Source organism: Musca vetustissima, unplaced genomic scaffold (assembly GCF_032173495.1).
Source record: "Musca vetustissima isolate MV318-11 ecotype Yass unplaced genomic scaffold, APGP_CSIRO_Mvet_v1 utg66675, whole genome shotgun sequence".
Lineage (NCBI taxonomy): Eukaryota > Metazoa > Arthropoda > Insecta > Diptera > Muscidae > Musca > Musca vetustissima.
The window spans coordinates 161,600-183,003 of NW_026877686.1; the positions used below are offsets into that span (position 1 = coordinate 161,600).

Below are 21,404 nucleotides of genomic sequence, written 5' to 3' on the forward strand. Positions count from 1 at the left end.
AGCCACCCAACTAAAACTGAAAATAAAACACAAAAGTGAGGTACCGCCACCACGGCAGCATTGTTGATATTAATCTGAAAACAAAATCAAAGTATCAGTGAAACTAATAAATTTTAAAATTCTCACATTAATAACACTATCCAAGTGGTTGGTGGCTGACTGGCTGGCGGACTGGTCGGTTGTTTGGATGGGTTATTTGCTTGGTTGGCGGCCAGACTGGCATACTACTACTTGGTTTGGATGAGCAGTTGGTCAGTTCGTTTTTTTGGTATAAATATGTATGTACCCAGGCAGATATTGAATGTATGTTTATGTATCAGGGAAAAAGGTAAGTGTATTAGGTCGGCTTACGAAAGATAAAGGGAAATTGTTAAAACAATTTCTTAATTATAGAAATAGATTTTGTGGGAGCAAGTAAAAATTAGAAGAAAAAAATATTGGAGGCACGATATATATTAATAATTTAAAAATTAATAATTTAATCCTTATAAAAAAGGAATAAAATAGTGAAAACAAGATACATTCTAAAATAAAAAATATATATTATTTCGGTCCAATGAAAATAAAACCTAAGAAGTGATCGAAATTGCCCTGCAATTTATTTACAGTCTGTTTCTGTTAAATTTCGACCGATCGAATTTCATTTAATATTTTAAATATTATTTCTGTTCCTCCTAAAGTTTTTTTAATAAAATATATAAAATATAGATTTTTTAAATTATTAAAATATTAAGCCGGTCTAATAAAAATTTTATTATGCGTTTGCTTATGGAATCTCTTAACTCTGTAAAAGAGAAATATATGAAAGATTTCAAGTAATTTAAAGCAGCATCACACAATGAACGGAAATTCACTACGTAGTCTACATTTTATGTTAATACAAATTTTTTATTTATTATTATTTCTTGAATCCTCCTGGAAAGTATTCAAAAAAAATTTCCAAAAAAAATTTTTGCATAATTTACAATTTTAATAAAACTATGAATTTCTTTAAGTGTTGCTACCACACATTTATTATTCACAAAATTGGTTATTTATAAGACCAACCTACCCATCCACCATCAACACCGATCAAATGAATATTCAAAATAGAAAAAATTAAAATAAAAGCAGAAGACCAGTGAATTTTATTAAAAATTATCTTGCAAATATATGTATACGAAAAATATCAATAAATAAAATATTTTATTATTCTAACAAGACACTTGAGTAAATTTTTTGTTGAGAGAGAATAGCCGATGTTCTAATTTTATACGAAAAAAATTAAAGCAAACATATTTTCTATTTTCTGGTTTTTGGCGGTCAAGATAGTCATCACACAAATATTTAATTTTAAATATTTTTTTATTGGATTTAAATGATTTCAATATTGAAATATTTTTGAGTACTAAATTATTGTTTTATATTAAAAAAACATGCAATACTCAACTATATAAAATTCAATTAAACATTTATTTTAGACCAATATCCCATATATATATATATATATATATATATTAAACAAATATTTGGTTCTGAATTTTAATAAGTTAGTTTTCAAATATTTTTTTAATTCTAAATTCAATTAAAAAACTCCAAACCAGCCAAGATGATAATAAATATAACACAATAAATAATATATCCGATTCCGACAACAATTAAATATTGTCATGGAGCAGAAGCCAAGTTATTTGGACATTTCCGAGGATTTTTTTTTTCCTCACATGCGATAACCACCAATCAATGGTTCTCCACCAGTTATGGTACTGTGGAACATATCATGATCGTCGCGGACTGAGTCCAACACATTTTTAATCGAAATGCATCCGGTGGCACCACTCTGTCGTTTTTGAGTTGTCCCAAATTTTCATGAAAATCCAATCACTCGGCTTATTTAACCTCCACCAGAGAAAAATTTAAAGGCAATTCGGATCTCCCAAAGGAAAAATTAAAATGAGTTGCAACCAAAAGAAATCGAATGGCTTCGCATCAAAATAAGGCTTGAAAATGCGAAAGAGATGCTTTTCGAGGTTCATACTGTCATCTCATCATCTACCATCAAACGAAAGCATAACCCAGAGATGTAATATTCCAATCTATTTTTCTATCAAATATATTCCAGTATTGATGTCAAGTTTGACAGGATATTATTTCTCCACAAATTATTCCAAGACAGTTCGATTGTCAAAAAAGTGATAGGAAACCCCGATCTCTTGTTTATGGTAACCTACATCGTGATAAAATTGTTAAGGCAGTCCCGGATAGACTATATTCAAAAAATTCTGCCAAGTATTCACTTCTTCATCAGAGTCTTATTTTGGATACTGCACCGATGAAATGTATCATTTTTCAATTAACTTTTCAAGACAGATATGTTCCTTGTTATATCCCGCCGCTCTGCACCCTTATGTCTAAGAAGATGTGTGCAAAATGAAGTCTCCGAGCTAACTAAATTTGTGAATATTACCCGCCCTGACATGTGTCATGGTGGTGGGTATCTTACACCATGTTACGATATTTCATTCAGGTAGTCAGCCATCTTAAGATGTCTCATAAGAACCCAAAATGCCAAAAGGCCATCTAGCGTTGGAATTAGAAATTAACAAGACAGGTAAGAATATTTTCTGATAATTTGGAAGATAGCTGTCATAATTGGCAAATAAAATATGATTTTGTTTCCAATTAGAATCTTAAGATTTTAATCTTACAAAATAATTAGCAAGAAATATTAAAAGTCCTATTAGAATCCAAACTAAATTCCAAGATATTTTTCTTCTAAGTGGATACATTTATAAAAATTTCTTTTTAAAGATCTTAATTTTTTTCCGTAGCGCCTGAATAGATATTTATTTATTTGTATTTTCAAAAATTTGTAAAAATCGAAATGTGTAGGTGCGGTGTTTTCTTTTGTAAATTTCTTTGAAATAAATAAAAATATTTCTATGAGAAAAGAGCAATGTATTGCCACTTTCGCCATAAATTGTCTATATATATATATATGTATATACACACAGTATATATACATATATATATATATACATATATATATATAGTATATACACACGGTTGGTTGGTTGGGCATGGTGAAAGACTAGACGCACACAATTTATGATGATGATAACATGTTTTCTTTAATTTAAAAGATTTTAAAAATAAATAAATTATTTCGATTCTTCAAAAATGAAAAAGAGAATTCTTTCTATAAAACGTAAAAATATTATATATAGGAACTACACGTTTTTTTGTAGTTTGAAATAAATAATTAATAATGGACAAAAATAATAAATTATAATTAAGCAATGAAAATAATTAAATAAAGCTAATTGTTTGCAAAAAAATAAATTTTATGCATTTGGGTGATTTATTGTTTTTAAATTAATTATAGCAACTTGATTTTGTTGCATAGGGAGTTTAGAAATACCTGAAACAAATCAGGCTATTTAAATTAAGCAATAAAATTAATAAATCTTTTTTCAAATAATATGTCATTTGGTTTTTGGGGAAATACTATATTTTTGGAATTAGTGGTTGAGAGGCTATTCAAAGCAATAACCCAAGCAACGATTGGGGAGATAAAAATTGGGAGAATAAGGTGAACAAGATCTCAAAAGGAAATATTTTTTAATTTAATAGTTCGAAATAAAACGGTGTAGAAATAAAATTGAATTATAATCTCCAGGACCATTTGTCGAATAAATATTAGAATTAAAATTTCTTGGATCTTAAATGCTTATAAAAATTTTCAATTGTGTGGGACCTTCAAGTCTTATTTTAATGTAATTTAAGTCAATTTTTTTCTAATAATAAGATATTTATAGGTTTGATTTGCAAAAATTTTATGTGGCTTTGTGCCCTTAAACATAAAAATACGTAAAATGTTGAATTTATATTTTTTACTTTATAATATACAACACATATTTTTCAGTTATTTAGAAATTTCTTTTATTATTTTAAAATATATTTCAAATGAAAATAAATCAGTTTTTAGAATTTTGACTTCATTCAATAGGAATCAATTTTTATAAAATGAAAAATATTTTGTTTTATTTATTTATTTGAGTTTTGCCTGTTAGGCAATGAAAAAAAACATTTTTATACTGTAAGAATACTTCATTCAATAGGAATCAAATTTCATAAAATGAAAAATATTTGTTTTATTTATTTGAGTTTTTTAGGCCAAAAAATATTTGTTAGGTTAAAAAATTGATTAGTGTATTTGAGATTTTTTGTAAAAATAATTTCAAACAAGTAGTAAAAGTGTGTATCAACACTATGAGCTCTACTTTATCGCTACAATAATTAATTACTGTTTCGATTTTTTAATTTATTTATTATTAATTATTATTTATAAGGAAGTACTTCTTCATAAAGACTTCTTATACTGATTTTTTACATTGTCCTAAAATATAATTAATAAAAATTCACATTTTTATAATTTATATTACATTAATTCAATGGAAAGTTCTACATAACAAATATTATATGTCTACGCCATAGATTCTGTCACCATATGTCATGACTGGAATTTTTTCTTCCAATTTTTTATCAGTAGAAATTATATTTTAGTGATCTTTAAGGGTCATCTAATGGCTTACAATATATATGGCGATTACTAGCAGCAGCAACAACAACAAAAATCATAAACATTTTTAATGAGCAATTAACACATGTATTAGAGTTTGTTGTATTACTTACAAAAATAAGATTTTCAGAAAATAAAAAAATAAAAACAACATGTCGTACATAAAACAAAATGGCGTAAAAAATGTTCTTCCATGGTTGAGATTTTAAATTCTATGGAATCCATAGACACACAATACCATCAACAAAAATAAAAAAACGGTTTTAATATGTGTGACACTCTATGCCATTGTGGGAAAAAATAGAAATATTTTTTTAACCCAAATCTCAAGCATTTAATTTCATTATTTAAAAAAAAGAATTGTAGTTGTTCTTTCTGTAAGACTGTGAAATGGCCACATGGTGTGGGTGGCTGCTTGAGTTTGCGGTGGTTGTATTGAATTTGATTTCAAAGAGTTTGAACTGCTTATCCTTTACATTAGGTATTTGATTTCATAAAAAAAGAAGAAGTCATCCCAACTCTTGCTGTGTCCTCTAATGCCCTGGCATTTTTGAAGAGCTTGTAACAACGACATCAATTGTTGTTGTTGTTGGTAGTGTTGTAAATGTAATAATTACATAATTGTGTACTGCGGTGCTCACAGTATTTAGTAGAGGACTTTTCTTTTTTGTCGAACTACAACTCCGAGACACATGTGGCGTTGGCGTTGACACGGCAACGTGCCCGTTAACTAAACTCTAACATGTCTTAACTCTACCGGTTATACCACATTCGCGCTGGCTGGATGGCGGTCGCCTGCCTGGTTCCGTTTTTCTGTACAGATGTTGATGCTATTGCAATTGTTGCTAACAACGAAATAAACTAACTAACAAACAAGCAAAAATGCTTTATTATGTCGCACTCCAGAAGCAAGGTAGCCTTGCCTGGTTTGTTGCCAGTTGCAAGGTAAAGACAGGCCCATAGAGTGCAAAGGACCAGAAAAACAAAAAACACGAGTTCATAGAGTGCGAAAAAATTGTATTTTTTAAACGGTTTGTTGATGTTCTCAAATTAAAAGGATTGTTTCACACCGTTTTTACACGTTGTTGCTGTTGTATTTCTATTTTTGCTTCTTTCTTTTCCTCGGCACAAAAAGGTTAGCAGCAGTTTTTCTCTATCCTTTCTGCAGACATCATAGAGTGAAAAGTTAACTCTAGGGTTACTTTATTCGCTTGGTTGGATATCAGCTAAACTATATGATGCTGGAAGTCATAATTTTTGATTTTTTCTTCGTTTTTCTTGTTTTTGCAAAAAAAGCGAAACTCCAAAGGTGACAAATTATGTGACAAATTGTGCAATTAACATTTATTGTCACGGTTTCTTGTTGTTTGTCATGGCGTTTCGTATAAAATTTATTTATTAAAGGTGTTTTTGTTTTCGAATAAAGTTATTATTTATAATTTGTATAAATTTTCTTTCTTTATCTCTTTTTACCCACAAAAACATTTCCAAGTAAAAACCAAACATCATTATAATAAAATGCCACTATTAAATCAAAAAGCAAAAATATCAAATCGTATGAGGAAATAATTGATTTCGAATTGTAGCAGCGTCCGTCCACTCATTCAAATACCGGTTAAAATACACACACAATAACCCAAAGAATAACCCCCAAAGCAAACGTAATCATATATGCCATGAAATTCAAACTATTATTATATCACTCACGGGGTTATGTGTAAGTCGATAATGAAGAAGAAGTAGGAGAAGTCGAAGAAGAAGGTAAAACAAAACTGAAATTGGCCTCAAACATTCAACGTACTGCATATTGAATTCAATCACACATAATAATAATAACAAGTGCATAAAAATGACGAATGATTATGGCAGCTGATTTCATCTCACGATATAAGGCACAGGGCTTGTTTAACTTAAATTGGAGCCTAGCTATATGCGGGCTTAAAATGAAAGAGAAGGGTGGGAGGAGTGCAAAAAATACGTTTTTAGGTATTGTTATTGGGACCGAACGATTTTAGAGAATATTCTGTGCCAATCCTGGGGGTGTTTGTACTACAAAAATCTTTGAAGGAAATATGAATTTGGGAGTAAAGAAATAATGAATATTGGGGGGATTGACATTCAAAATCTAAAGGAAAAAATGAGGAATAAATATTTAGAAATCAATGCAAAAAAATCATATAAAATGTTAAAGTTCGTACCAAGTTTTATTATAAATCTGAGGTCTTCATCACCTGAAATCTTCTATGGCTGTCAAAATTTGTATTTTAAAGAAAAAATTAATAAAAAATAAATAAAGCGGGAATAAGGTATGATTTTACCACTTGATAGAATTTTTAATTGGGACATAGTTCGGAGTAAGTAAAATTTGTAAAAAATTGCCGTTTTAAGGACTAGCAGAGCATATATATTTTTTTATTTTTTCGAGTACCAACAGAGCGTAGTTTTTGTTAAGGAATATTTTTTCAAGGACCAACAGAGTCTCTATACTCTGAATATTTTTTCAAGAACCAATATATCATAGATTTTTAAAGAATATTTTTTAAGGATCAACACTATGTAGAGTTTTTAATATTTCAATGCTCTGCTGATATATTTTTTCGAAGAATATTTCCTTAAGGACCAGCACATGCTTGATTTTTTAAGACTACTATTAAATATTCTGTAATGTCATGGGGTATTGACAATTATAATTTATTTAATCCAAAAAACTTTTAATTTCCGATTCAAAGGGTTTTAAAATTCCCACACTTTAAAGATGCTGCATTTATAAACACCAGTCATATGGAGAAATCGGAATCTGTTTATTAAAGTAAATAATTAAGGAATTTTCTAAAATATCCAAGGTATTTCTTGAAAAAAAATCTCTCCGGTTTTTGGACAGTGACTATTAAAATTGATATGAAGAAATCTGAGAAATACTGTTAACAAATCTTTTAGCACTAAAGTTTGATGCGAAAAAGTTAATTCTAAAAATTAAGACTAAATTTTGATGTCATACCATTTTTATTTTCAGCCTTTTTTAAATTTGAGTTGATATTTTGGGTGTAGATTTTTGTAATGTTCACTATATTCTCCAAAATACACATGCATTGAAATTACAGGATTTAAAATTTGTGTCTGCTTCTTTTATAATTTTTCCAATAATCCAATATTTTTAAAATTATTGCAGTTTGACTTTAAATTTTTTAATTTAATATTTTTTAAAACCGATTTTAGTCTAAAAAAATTAAAAATCGAGACTGAATATAATAGGAAATCAATATATTTTTAAAGCATTAGAAAAAAATAAAACTTCGGTACTGAGAACACAACAAAATTACCATGTTTTGAAAATCTGGACAGTTTTTAATAAATATTTTATTGGAAACCTATCTCCTGAATAGTTGCTACATTTGAATGGGAGGGTTAATTTTTTACCAATAAAAATTAATTTTTAAAGCAACAAAAATTAATTTTTAAAGCAATAAAAATTAATTTTTATATCAAAAAAACATTATTTGTATTGGATTTTATAATCAATTAATCTCAAACCTGATCTGCTTCAAAATTAATTTTCGTACTACTCTTACTTTTTATAATGATATCATATTTAATTTTTTAATACTCCTAAAATCTACTATACAAATCCCCATTTGAAATATCGGATTTAATTTTAAAGACCATTTCAATTTAATCCGTTCGTTTATCTGCATGATAACTAAGTTGTCAATCGATTTATAAATTCAAAGGAAATTTTTCTTCATATTTTTCAATAATTTTCAATAATTTAAAATATTGACCCACAGGTCTATTTTCTTCAATACACCTAAAAATTCTATACAAATCTCCATATTTCCTGGCTTTTCTCACTTTGTATTTATGTTCAAAATTAATTCTAACCCACTTTTTTAAGTATTAAGTATATTAATATAAACATTTTCAAAAAACTCACCTGCGATAGCCATCCAGGGATAGAATGTGTGATTGCTGGCCTGGTGTAAACTACTTGCTGTTTGTGCGGCGGCGGCTCCTGAAATTGTACAATTCGCATTCCAAGCCGTTGCCCCACCTACACCGCCAGCACCACCCACATTACCACTCTGACCGCTTTGGCCAACACCGGTACCGGCACCGCCGACAACACCGGCACTACCGCCACGATGGCTAACCGGACTACCGCCCGATGTGTCCAAGTAGCCACCAACTCGTGAATCCGGTGTACATGCCGAGGGTCTAACCGGCATACCACCATTACCGCCACCGGCTCCACCACCACCGCCTGCTGCATTTTGTCCCCCGTTAGCCGTGTTATTTGCACCATTTGCCGAATTGGCTGAACCGCCACCACCACCACCAGTACCGCCGCCGCCACCAGCTCCGCCCCCATTCGCTGTTGTATTCCATATATCTTTATAGCCGTTAATTGTATCCGATTTGATGTTGAGGCAATCCTGTTTGTAGGCATTGCCATCACCGTAGATTTTATTACAGGCGGCGGTAATACTGGCATCATAGGGGGAATCCTGGGTCGAACGCTGCAGATGATGATTTGTGTAGGGGGTCATGCCCAGCGATAGGGGGAAACCTCTGTAGGCAGCTGCTGCGGCGGTGGCTGACTGATCATGATGGCCAGCGGTGCCCATGGACATGCCAGTGGCCTGATGTGGATGGCCATAAAAGCCAGAAGCTTGTTCAAAATATGAATTCATACTGTTGGCGGTAAGAATTTTGGCGGTTTAAAATGTGTCGAGATGGTTTGTAAGGAAGTTTTGTATATTTTTGAAGTTTGTTTATTTATTTTTATTATTATTATTTTTTTATAAATAACTTTTTTTGTATTGCACTGTTATCTTGTAGGGTGTCTTAATTTTTATTTTTTTTATAAATAATTATTGTTAAAATTGTTGTCTTAAATATTTTGTATTTTTTTAAATATGTGTCTTAAATATTTGTATTTTATTTTTTTTTCAAAAAATCGTATACTTTAATTCCAGTTTAAATTTGCACTTTATTATTTTTATTTTTAATTTTTTTAATTTATTTAAAAATTACTGTTTTATTTATTTCACATTTTCTGTTTATTTGTATTTTTTGTTGTTGCTGCTTGGCTTCTCTTTTTAAAATATTAGAAAAACAAAAACTGAACAAAATAATTTATTGAAATTTGAAATTTATTATTTTTGTGTCACTTGTTGTAGCAACAATAAACATTATCATTATAATAACAATAGTGTGTTGCTGTTTCTATTTTGTTGTTACTTTAGCCGCTTCTTTCGTTTTTGTTGAATTTTATTTGGTGTTTAGTTGTTGTAATCATAACAATAATAATAATTACTTTTATTGTATATTTTTACGATTATTATTTGTTTTTATTGTTATTAGTATTATTATTATTATTTTGTTATAGTTGTAGTGTTGTTGGTAATAGGAATACGACTTGTATTTGTGATACAAGTTGTCTTTGTATTTTTGTTGTTGCTATTGCTGATTAAGTGATGTATTCTCATTACGACCGTCGTAGACAAACTGACTGAATGTCCAAAATAATCATAAAGATTTTCTTTCAAGTGCGCGGTGCATTTGGGTGATGATGATATCGCCCAACATGAACAGGCAGCGAACGACTACGGCGACGACGACAACGTCAGCAGCACAAAGCTCTGCTGTATCCACGACACTGACAACGACGAAGTAACCAAAAGACGTTAGGACGGGCGGAAAAACTCACTGATTATGAGTGGAGCGGCGCACACGAGCGAACGAGCCACTAGTTGTTGGTTCTTTATTAGTCTTATCAAATTTTTTGGGGGGAAACGGGTAGTAGTTATGTTAAAATGACGACGGCATTATTTTCCAAAAAATGAGATTGTTTTAGATTTTAGTATTTTCTTTTTTTGTTGTTTTTGGGTTCTTAACACTTTTGTTTTGACGTCGAGTTTAGCGCCCCAGAATTGTTCAAATAACCATAAAATAATTGGCGATAAAATTTTGTAATAAAAGAAAGCGCGCGCCTGTTAACCAAACCGTTGCCATCGAACGAATAATCCAACGTTTTACTGTTGGTTGTGTTATGACTGAAGAATGTTGTGTTGTTGGTTGTTGTAGCGGACGACGTATTGCTCTGGCTGGCTGGATGGATGGTTGTTTTGTGTGGTTGTTCGTTTGGTTCGGTTTGGCTCTCTGCCTACGGTTGTTGAGTGTGTGTTTGTTGGCTGGATGGCTGGCTGGTTGGATGGATGGTGTTGTGCTCTGAGCTTGGTGCTCAGACCTCTTTAGTTGATGATGACAATGATTGCGATAGCGCACAACCAGAGTTTTACCCAGTAGTCCATACGCGTATATCAGTAGTAGGTAGTGCTGCAGTAGCAGCAGAAAGAGGAACACCAGCCCTAAAAACACCCCCCACTTTAGCAGGCTTTGCAATGCAAACCAAAGAGCTCCCCTTTTACACAAAAATGGTTTTATGCTCAGCAAAGAGCGAGCAGCAAATCACAAAAGAGCATCAAACAATTTCAGAACAAAGCTTAAAAACTGAGCGCAAAACATTCAAACAACGAACTTGTTTTTCATTTACGGCTCCTCAAAATCAAAGAGCCAAAACACTTTTTTCTACGCTTGGAAAACTCTTAAAATATGCTCTGAACACAGACACACACACGAAACACATTAGCAGCTTTTAATTAGATAATAACTTTAAAAAAATAATTCACAAACATTTCTAATTTTTATTTGCACTCCCCATCAACTCAACACTTGTTTTAGCGACGGCATGTTTGTTTAACACCAAGGACGGAATCAATCGATTATTATATGAATTATTTAATTTTATTTTTTTTACAATAAATTTCATTTCATAGATTTTTGTTAGCTATAAAAATGATTTAAATGTGGCACGTATTAGGCGAACACTAAAGCAAACATCATAAAAACCATACAACAAAAGGCCCCTAAAAATCGAATAACAAAATTGGGTGAGAGCGAGCGAGAGTTCATGGGGCTTATTGGAATGAACCCCAACAGTGTGAGCCAAAGAGACAACACAGCCCGAGATTGGAACCTCCCCATGCCATAACACAACACAGGCAAATCCACTCAAAACATAACACAACACAAGAAAATGAACACCAAGGTTCATCCAAAAGAGCCCCACTCCCATACAAACTCGGCGGCCAGTGAACACCATCAAACATGTTTGATACTCTTGCCATAATTTGAAATAAATACTCAATTCGGTAATACATCATTATATGCACTCCAAGCAGCCAACCGAACCGCCATACACATTCATTTGATTTGTTTGCTCCGATATATTTCACTCAAACCCATTATAGAGTGAGTGTTAAGTGATGTATTAGTGTGCGGTGGTTGTTATGCCAGCATGTGTGTTTGAGTTGTGTGTGGTGTGGAGCGGTGTGTTGTGTTGCTATATTTCCATTTAATTTCTCAGATGAGGAAAATTCATCATGGTGGTTAGGGCGGCGAAATTTTCTTATAGGCCAAATGCATGCCTTTTTTCCTTCATAGAAGTGAGTGTGTGTGCGTGTTTGATTGCTCTAACTCTGCATATATAGTTGAATGAGATTTTCATCGTTCTTTTTGTTGTTGCTTTGAATTGTGCGATACTGGCACTGCTACTGCTGCGTATGTGTTCCCTTTTGTGGTAATCTCTCATTTTAATGTGAGTTTGCAAAAAAGCAAGACATTTTTCCGATGTTGTTTGTTGTGTGTCGGCTGAATGAAAATTTTCTCTGTTTATTGTTTGAATTTTCTTCTTTTTTGCATTTCGTTCGTTTTTTTTTTGTGCGACTGTTTTGTTGGTTTTTCTTATTATATGACCATAAAATATAACATCATTTCAAATTTCTTGTTTTTTTTTTCTGGTCATATTCATCATGTTTTTTTGTTATTCGTGGCGTTTGTATTATTTGTTTACAAAAAAATAAAATGTTATGCTTTTATGGTATATTCTGCGGTCAATCTGATTGGTATTGATTTAAGTTGAAGACAATAATATTTAATATAGCGTTGAAGTGAGATAAAATTTAAAATAAATTATGGTTTTATGAAATAAAGTTTAATTATTGTGGTACTTTCAGTTATGGAGAAAACAAGTGGTTATCAAGATTTGAAACAAAAAATGCGTTGGCATGTGAGCAGATTTTTATAAAATAATTTTTTTTTTTAATTTTTAAAACAACAAAAACAGGGATTAAACTTGCTTAATTAAATATAAAAGAAGTGAACACATATCCCGATAAACAAATGCCTAACTGAAATAAATAAATATACGATTTTTTTAAAAGTGACAAATTATTATAAACTGAAAATCTATGACAACTTGCATTTGTCGTTACCCTTTGTAAGTTGTCAATGAAACAAATTTTAGTAAAAAAACACTCAATATGTTTTTGATAAAAAATCAAACAAATTGTCAACAAGTTTACAACAGAATGTACAACGTTGACTTAAATTTAGTGGGTATAATTTTTAAAATATAGAAATTCCACATTTTTTAATTTAGAATACAATGAAGTATTTATGTTTGGATATGATATCAAGTTAAAACTTATTGACTTTTTGCTGAAAAATCCGTGAGAGAATACCACATTATTTAAATGTAATACTAAACAATTTTAATTATAAAATCAACATGAGTATAAGATGTGACCAAAAAATGTTGAAGCATTCATTATTTTGTAGCTGCTTGTCGATTCATACATTTAAATGCTCAACAACAAATTTAAAGAAAAAATGTTAATAGATACTGTTTGACTATTTTTATTATATATGCCAATCGATGTCATGATGTATAAAGATAATATAACAGATAATTACGTTATAAGTAAAGGTAGTTCGTTATAGCCCATCTTCTAACTTGATTCGAAAGCACATACAAATGTCATCACACTATCGATATTATTTTGAAAGATAGCCTTATTTTACAGAGATACACCGTTTTAACCGTGTTAAAATTTTAAATATTCCTTTAAAAAATTATTTATTTTTGGAGTAGTTATAATGTAAGTTTATGTTAGGTTTAAGAGGATTTTAAATAATTGTTGTATTGTGTTAATATCAATGACTTTGTTGAAAAATGTGAAATAAATTAAATTACAACTAGAATCTAAATATTGTAGTTTTTCTTTAATTTTAGTAGAATTTCACCGAAAATTTTCATTTGTAAAAATAATGGTTTCTTGTGTATACTTTTCCATAGCACATACACTTGGTTCGTTGTATACATTAAAAAATACATCGACCTATATAAATTTCATTACGTTCCATTAAGAACCATGCACAATTTTTTGTATAAATCATCCCATTCTCAGTTAAAAAAATCCATGTTTTATTTAAGATTTTAAATGGGCTGGTAAATGAATACCAATGCATATTAAGGTTTGTAACTTTGCACATATATATTTGAAGATTTAAAAAGGAGAAAAATAATTTACAAAAATTTTTTCTGGTTGTATTGTTGTTGTTTTTGTTATCAAAGAAATGTCCTTATTTTTGATGGCGGGCATGATAACTCCTCACTGGAACATCCGAATCCGAAAATTCGTATGAACTAGGACTATTGACTTCGCACAACAATTAAAAAATGGCGGAACTTTGAAAAAAAAAATTTTTTTGAAAAATCACCTATTTTTTGACCACAAACTAAGTTAAAAAATAAGGAAGATCTTCACCGATTGGCTTTATCCTAGTTCATACGATAACTATACACTCACAGAAAAACGTCCCAAAATTTGAAATTTGAAATCAAACGATGTTTGGAGAAAAACGCGTTTAAAGTTTGAGAAGCCCTCTTTAAAGTTTGAGAAGCCCTTCAAAAATTGTTGAGATTTTCATTTGAAAATTTATAGGGACATTCTTGAATTAGTGTTGGTTCAAATTTAATCAAAATAAAAAATTAAATTGTTTGAAACCGAGAATGGGTGGGGTCCCCTTAATTCAAATTGAACTAATTAAGCTATGTCTGCTTAAAATTGAAAGTAAAAAATCTCAAAAAATGCAGGTAATATAGCCGATTTATTAAGCGACGGCAATAGTGCATCACAAAGTTTGAAATCGAGAAAGCAAAAACATAAAATCCTTGTCGGGTTCTTCATTAAGATGGAAATGATTTATAGAAAACAAAATTAAATGCGCGATATTTTCGAAGACGACGTAACAAGACTAATGGATTGCGAAAATCCATCAGATATAAACATTTACTATGGTTTATTTTAGAAATTTGATGCCACAAAATTTACGCCTTTGGATGAATATTACTGTGAAGCTGTGCTGTGCATTGAGGTCGCCGAAATATCCAATATTGGGGAGTACCGTTATATGGGGGCTACCCTGAAACGTAGGCCAATATAGGGGCACATTCGGCACTTTTTTTAGAGATCTATATCTTAGTACTTATTCAACAAATATAAAAACTTTATGGCTGGCTATAGTCGTCTGATACTTAATTATAAAAATTAGTACCAAAAACATATATATTCCTTCGGCATTTGATGGGACACATTCGACACGATAGCCATAGCCTGATAATTATCGCCGCTATCAGTCTGGTTTAAATTCAGATCCTCCTTGTTTTAACATGTTTGACTTTTAAGGCTATATTTTCTAGCGGCGGACGTTGACTTCTCAAGGCCACACACACCATCAGAAATAGCTTTTTTCCTATCGCATTTTCGTCAATACAAGCACATTGGTCTTATGTGTGTAATTTTGAACCATTTTAAATGAATATTTTTTAAGACAAACTCAAAAACATTTTAAGGAAATAATATTGCACTATCTGTATATGGCCGAATGTGCCCAACTTTTAAATGCCGAATAATTTTTTCTATCAATCTTCTAAAACATTATATTTTTTTATAAGAAAATACATTGTAATTAACTACTTTTTAATAATACTAACTTGAACTTTGAAAAGTTTTATGCAAGAAAAACTTACGAAATGGAATAAAAACATCACAAAAACATCTGTAAAAATACAACAAATTGTGCATCTAAATAAGTTTATTAGCTAGACATTTCAAACAGTTATTTATTTTGATATTGGTACATATGGATCAATGATCAAGCGATGTTCATTGAGATATTCATATCTAACTGTGCCCCGATGCCGATGCCAGCCCCTCCTATATATATATAAATTATTTTTTAGGTGTAAATAATTTAATGTTAAATACTGATCTACTATAGCGTAAAACTAGTCTAACCTCACTTAATGGGATTTTAAAAATATATATGAGCCAAATAACACGAACAAAAAGCCAATCGGATAAATTCTTGAGGTAACACATGTTTCTCTAACTTATACTTCAATTCTGTTCAAATCACCTATCGTCTTGGTCTACTTCAGACGATCTATCGCCTCTAAATCCTGCGACAGATTTATCTTGTTAGAATGTGGACCAAGATCCTTGCGCAAACTTTGCGTGGACGATACCAAATTCTTTTGAATATTGTGGAATAGCCCAATTTGGATTCTTTGCTCTATTTTTCTAGTGCTTTAGGGATCACAATTTATGGCTAAACACCACGAAATTTGGGTTGGTGAAAGTTGTCTGAGCAAAGGATAAGCTTCGCTGTTGAAATGCAGCCCTATTTAAAGATGTGATTATATTTTTACAAAAATGTTGGGCACAAGTTCGAATATTAGCCTAGTTTCCTTAGTGTCTTCCAATCGGTTTGACTGGAATTTAACTAAATGGTTTAGTTAAATTTAAAATTTGGTTTGGCGTGGATAAAACAATGAAAAACCAATCATGGATTTTTGAATAGATAAACCTATTTTTGATCAGACTATATAATTAATAAATGGAATATTACTCCGTGTTTCCATATATATATATATATATATATATATATGAATTTAAAAACAAGCTGTATTAAAGGCATTACATATTTTCAAAAAAATTATAACGTTTTTTTAACGTATAAACATCTTTAAGTATCACCGGGTGAAATTTTCATACACCCGCCAGGTCGATTGATACCTTTGTTTGAGGGCTATGGTAAAACATAGACAACACATTGTAAATTTTTTGCCAACTAGAACTTGGAACGCCTATTTCCAATTCGTAAATTACATCTCGTGGTAAAAAACACTATATATAAATATATAATAATAACTAACTGCAATAACAATGAACATTCACTAAATGCTATTAAACAATTTTCTATTAGTCATGCAATTTAATTTTTTTTTGGCATCCAAAATAAAAATCCTCTTTTTTCAAATAAAATAATCCCACAACAATGGCAAATAAATTATTTACTATGCGCATCTATTTGTCAAACTTAGCCCATTTTTAATGAAGTAACTTCCGACTTAGAACAAATAATAAACCATCAACTAAACAAACTGAAAACTTTGCTGCCGCAAGTGTTTTCCGACGACAATTGACGCTATAAAAATTACTAAAATTTACTTTGGGATCTCCCACCCTAACAACAAATCCAAACAGCTTTGTCAAGCACACATATGAACTCCAAGAACAAATAAAGAAATGCACAAATATCAACAACATCCTTAAGTCAGATGAACAATAATGAGAAGGAATAAAAGAAGTCGAAGCATAGGAAGAGAAGAACGCTCACCACAAAAATGTAAACTTTATTTCAATGAAACGCATCACAAAAGAAAAAATCATACCACGAAGAAAGAAGAAATGAATTTTGAAAATATGTACAAGTTTTAGTTCTTTTGTATTTGTATTTCAAATTGTTGCAAGTTTTGCCAGTACATTCTCACACGAGTATGTATTATGGCTCGGTTTTTGTATCCTTGGTGACAAAGCTAAAGAAGAAGAAAAATATGACGACGAACACGACATATCCCACAGCAAGACAAATTTCTCTCACACAAAGGCCGCTGCTGTTTGGCAAAGAGTTTCATTAACAACAGCAATACTGGTTGGTTGAAAAGCAGTCTCACTTCCCTCCATCTTCAGTACGAATACAAAGGGCTAAAGTTTTGTAAGAGATGATGAAAGATTTTGAAAAATTATATGGAGACTAAGTCGACCGTAATTTACCATTTCAATCACATTATACATATATGTAGTCGAATTTATTGTAAATAAGCGAATTTATTATAACTACAGATATTTTCCAGAAAGAGTTTTGTGCGTATAATTTTTGTGTTAAACGTTCTTATTTTATGAATGTAGTAGTAACATAAATATTTAAAAATCCATCTATCATTTGTGGCTTTGATCTGTTCATAATCGGACAGACAAAAGCTCTATAATTATATTGATTCCAAAAATCTATATCAAATTTATAGTTAATCCTAAAGAGTATACAGACCGAAATATTTATACCCTTCACCAAACTGAGGTACAGAGTATTATGTCTTTGTGCATATGTTTGTAACAGGCAAAAGGAAACGAGATAGACACAGGGTTACTTGTGAGAATATACATAGAATCACTTTTTAAGTCGATTTATGCATGTCCGTCCGTCCGTCCATGTATTTTTGTTAACAAAGTACTGGTCGCATTTGTGATCCGATTTGGATGAAATTTGGCACAGTTCACTTATTTGGCCCAAGGACGAACCCTATTGAAATTGGGAAAAATCGGTTCGGATTTAGATAAAGCTCCCATTTAATGTAAATGGTGTACCAAAGTCCCTATATATCTTTCGATTTGCACGAAATTTGGCACAGCGCACTGAATTGAGTCTAGAACGATGTGTGTTAAATTTCGTGAAAATCGGTTAAGATTTAGATATAGCTTCCATATATATTTTCGTCCGATTTTGGGTAAATAGTGCACCAAAGTCCCTATATATCCTTCGATTTCCACGAAATTCGGCTTAGCATTCCAAATTAAGCCTAGAACGATGTGTGTTAAATTTCGTGAAAATCGGTTCAGAGTTAGATATAGCACCCATATATATTTTCGTCCGAGTTTAGTTAAATATATCCTTCGATTTGCACGAAATTTGGCACAGTGTACAGAATTAAGTCTAGAAAGATGTGTGTTAAATTTCGTGAAATTCGGATTTAGATATAGCTCCCATATATATGTTCGACCGATTTAATGTAAATGGTGTACCAAAGTCCCTATATAACTTTCGATTTGCACAACATTTGTCATAGCATACTGAATTGAGTCTAGAATGGAGTGTTCTAATATTCGTGAAAATCGGTTCAGTTTTAGATATAGCTCCCATATATATATATATATATATATATTCGCCTAATGTAATTTAAATGGTGTACCAAAGTCCCTATATATCCTTCGATTTGCACGAAATTTGACATAGCGTACTGGATTAAGTCTAGAAAGATGTGTTGTAAATTTCGTGAAAATCGGTTCAGATTTAGATATAGCTCCCATATATATTTTCGTCAGTTTTTGTGTAAATGGTGCACCAAAGTCCCTATATATCCTTCCATTTGCACGAAATTTGGATTTATAAGTAAATGAAGAACTCAAAATGTTGCAGAACATGTGAAAAGTTTCGATGAAATCGGTTTCGATTTCGATATTTTGCTTAAAATGTATTTATTTAATTTTGTCCCATTGTAAGAAGCAACCTTATATCTGACCAAAATTTAGTATAGGTTTGCAGAATGACATGTTTAATTTCATTTTAATGGTCCTTCAAAATGCGACGTCTGTTAGGATCCCATCTGTTGAATATACCCAAAGTGGTGAAGGGTATCATATAGTCGGCCCCGTCCGACTTTACCATTTTCCTTACTGGTTTTAAGGTTATATTTTTGTGAAATCAACTATTGTTTGATTACAATACGTTCAGATTTAGATATAGCTCCCATATCTGATATATGGGATTGAAAAAAATTACACAGTGCCCTGAATTAAGTAGAGATTTATGTACGATTCAGATTTAGATATAGCTCCCATATATAATTTCGTCAGAGTTTATGTAAACGGTTCATCAAATTGCCAAAAATTTGTTCGATTGAGACAAAATTTTGTACAGCGTACTGAATTAAGTACAGATTGGCGTATGTGAAGTTTTGTTGAAATCGTTTCAGATTAAGATATAGCTACCGTATACACTTTGGTCCGATTTTATTTAACTGATGCGCCAAACTGCCTAGATCTGCCCTAGTGAGATAAAATTTTGCATCCGATTTGGATGAAATTTGGCACAGTTCACTTATTTGGCCCAAGGACGAACCCTATTGAAATTGGGAAAAATCGGTTCGGATTTAGATAAAGCTCCCATTTAATGTAAATGGTGTACCAAAGTCCCTATATATCTATCGATTTGCACGAAATTTGGCACAGCGCACTGAATTGAGTCTAGAACGATGTGTGTTAAATTTCGTGAAAATCGGTTAAGATTTAGATATAGCTTCCATATATATTTTCGTCCGATTTTGGGTAAATAGTGCACCAAAGTCCCTATATATCCTTCGATTTCCACGAAATTCGGCTTAGCATTCCAAATTAAGCCTAGAACGATGTGTGTTAAATTTCGTGAAAATCGGTTCAGAGTTAGATATAGCACCCTGAATTAAGTAGAGATTTATGTACGATTCAGATTTAGATATAGCTCCCATATATAATTTCGTCAGAGTTTATGTAAACGGTTCATCAAATTGCCAAAAATTTGTTCGATTGAGACAAAATTTTGTACAGCGTACTGAATTAAGTACAGATTGGCGTATGTGAAGTTTTGTTGAAATCGTTTCAGATTAAGATATAGCTACCGTATACACTTTGGTCCGATTTTATTTAACTGATGCGCCAAACTGCCTAGATCTGCCCTAGTGAGATAAAATTTTGCACAGATTGACCTTTGTTAAGTTGTTTTGAAATTGGTTAATAATTTATATATCATCCGATTTCATGTAAATGGTCAACCGATCTGCCTAGATTTGTTTGATTGAGACAACATTTTGCAAAGCGCACTGAACACATTGAGGTGGTACCTAAGGTTTCGCTTAAATGGTTTCAGATTTAGATATATCTCCTACATTAATTTTCATTCGGATTTATGTAAATGGCGCATAAAACTTCAAAAGTTTGTCTGATTCAGACAAATTACATATTTCATTTCGTCCGTTGCCGTGGTCCTTCAAAAATACTACGTCTGTTACAATAAAAGTCTTATAGTATAGTAATAGTCGGTCCCTTCCAACTTTTCTACTTTCTTCGCTGGTTTCCTATTCTCATTGGGTGGAAAATCTTCATATTAAGAATTATAAATATCGGTCCATTTTTAGGTATATTCCATGGAAATGCCCGTCGTGGTTGATCTAAGGATTTCCCATATTTCTTGACTCAGGAATTACCGCGAAAAATGTTCAAATTTCCAGCGAACATCGGAATACGAATAAAATATGTGTTCCATATTCACGTTAAATGAATAAAAATAGGAGTGAACCGATTAGACCCTACATCTAGCTGGAAAAAAATAATACTACAAAAAATTGGGTATTCCATTAGCTTAAAATTGGACTTATAAATATCAGAGTCACTCCCGCTAAAACGACTTTCATCTAGGTTAAAGAAAATATAACAATGTGAAAATTGCGAATGAATTTTGCAGGTACTAAAAGGAGTGTACCAATATTCAATATAAACGTACATTTTTCAAGTTTGGAAGAAATGTTACAATGTAAAAGGTTTGGATGAAATCGGTTACTCTCTCGAGAGAGTTATCATGCTCACCAGCCAGACACACGTGGGTCTAAAGAGGCAGATTTTTTGTCGTTGAAAAGTTTAAATACCCTGATTAGCCATATGACTAAGGGTATAAAAATGGTGAACAATGTTGGGTCTGTATAAAGTACCTTATAGGACTACACTACAAAAATTGGTGGAAAAAATCTAGCTGTTGAAGTATGTTCAAAACCAACAGAATATTTTAT

General features: G+C 31.4%; 1 protein-coding gene across 4 annotated transcripts in view; it reads right to left on the reverse strand.

The window, feature by feature from the left end:
* LOC133322368 (homeotic protein ultrabithorax) overlaps nt 1-9,275 on the reverse strand; it is a 58,855-nt gene extending 49,580 nt beyond the window's left edge. For all 4 annotated transcript variants that reach the window (XM_061531370.1, XM_061531367.1, XM_061531369.1 and 1 more), the window contains exon 1: nt 8,493-9,275. In XM_061531370.1, coding sequence (XP_061387354.1) covers nt 8,493-9,249 — 757 coding nt within the window. In that variant the 5' untranslated portion in view covers nt 9,250-9,275. The remainder of the gene's footprint in view (nt 1-8,492) is intronic.
* Between the last annotated feature and the right edge of the window lie 12,129 nt (nt 9,276-21,404).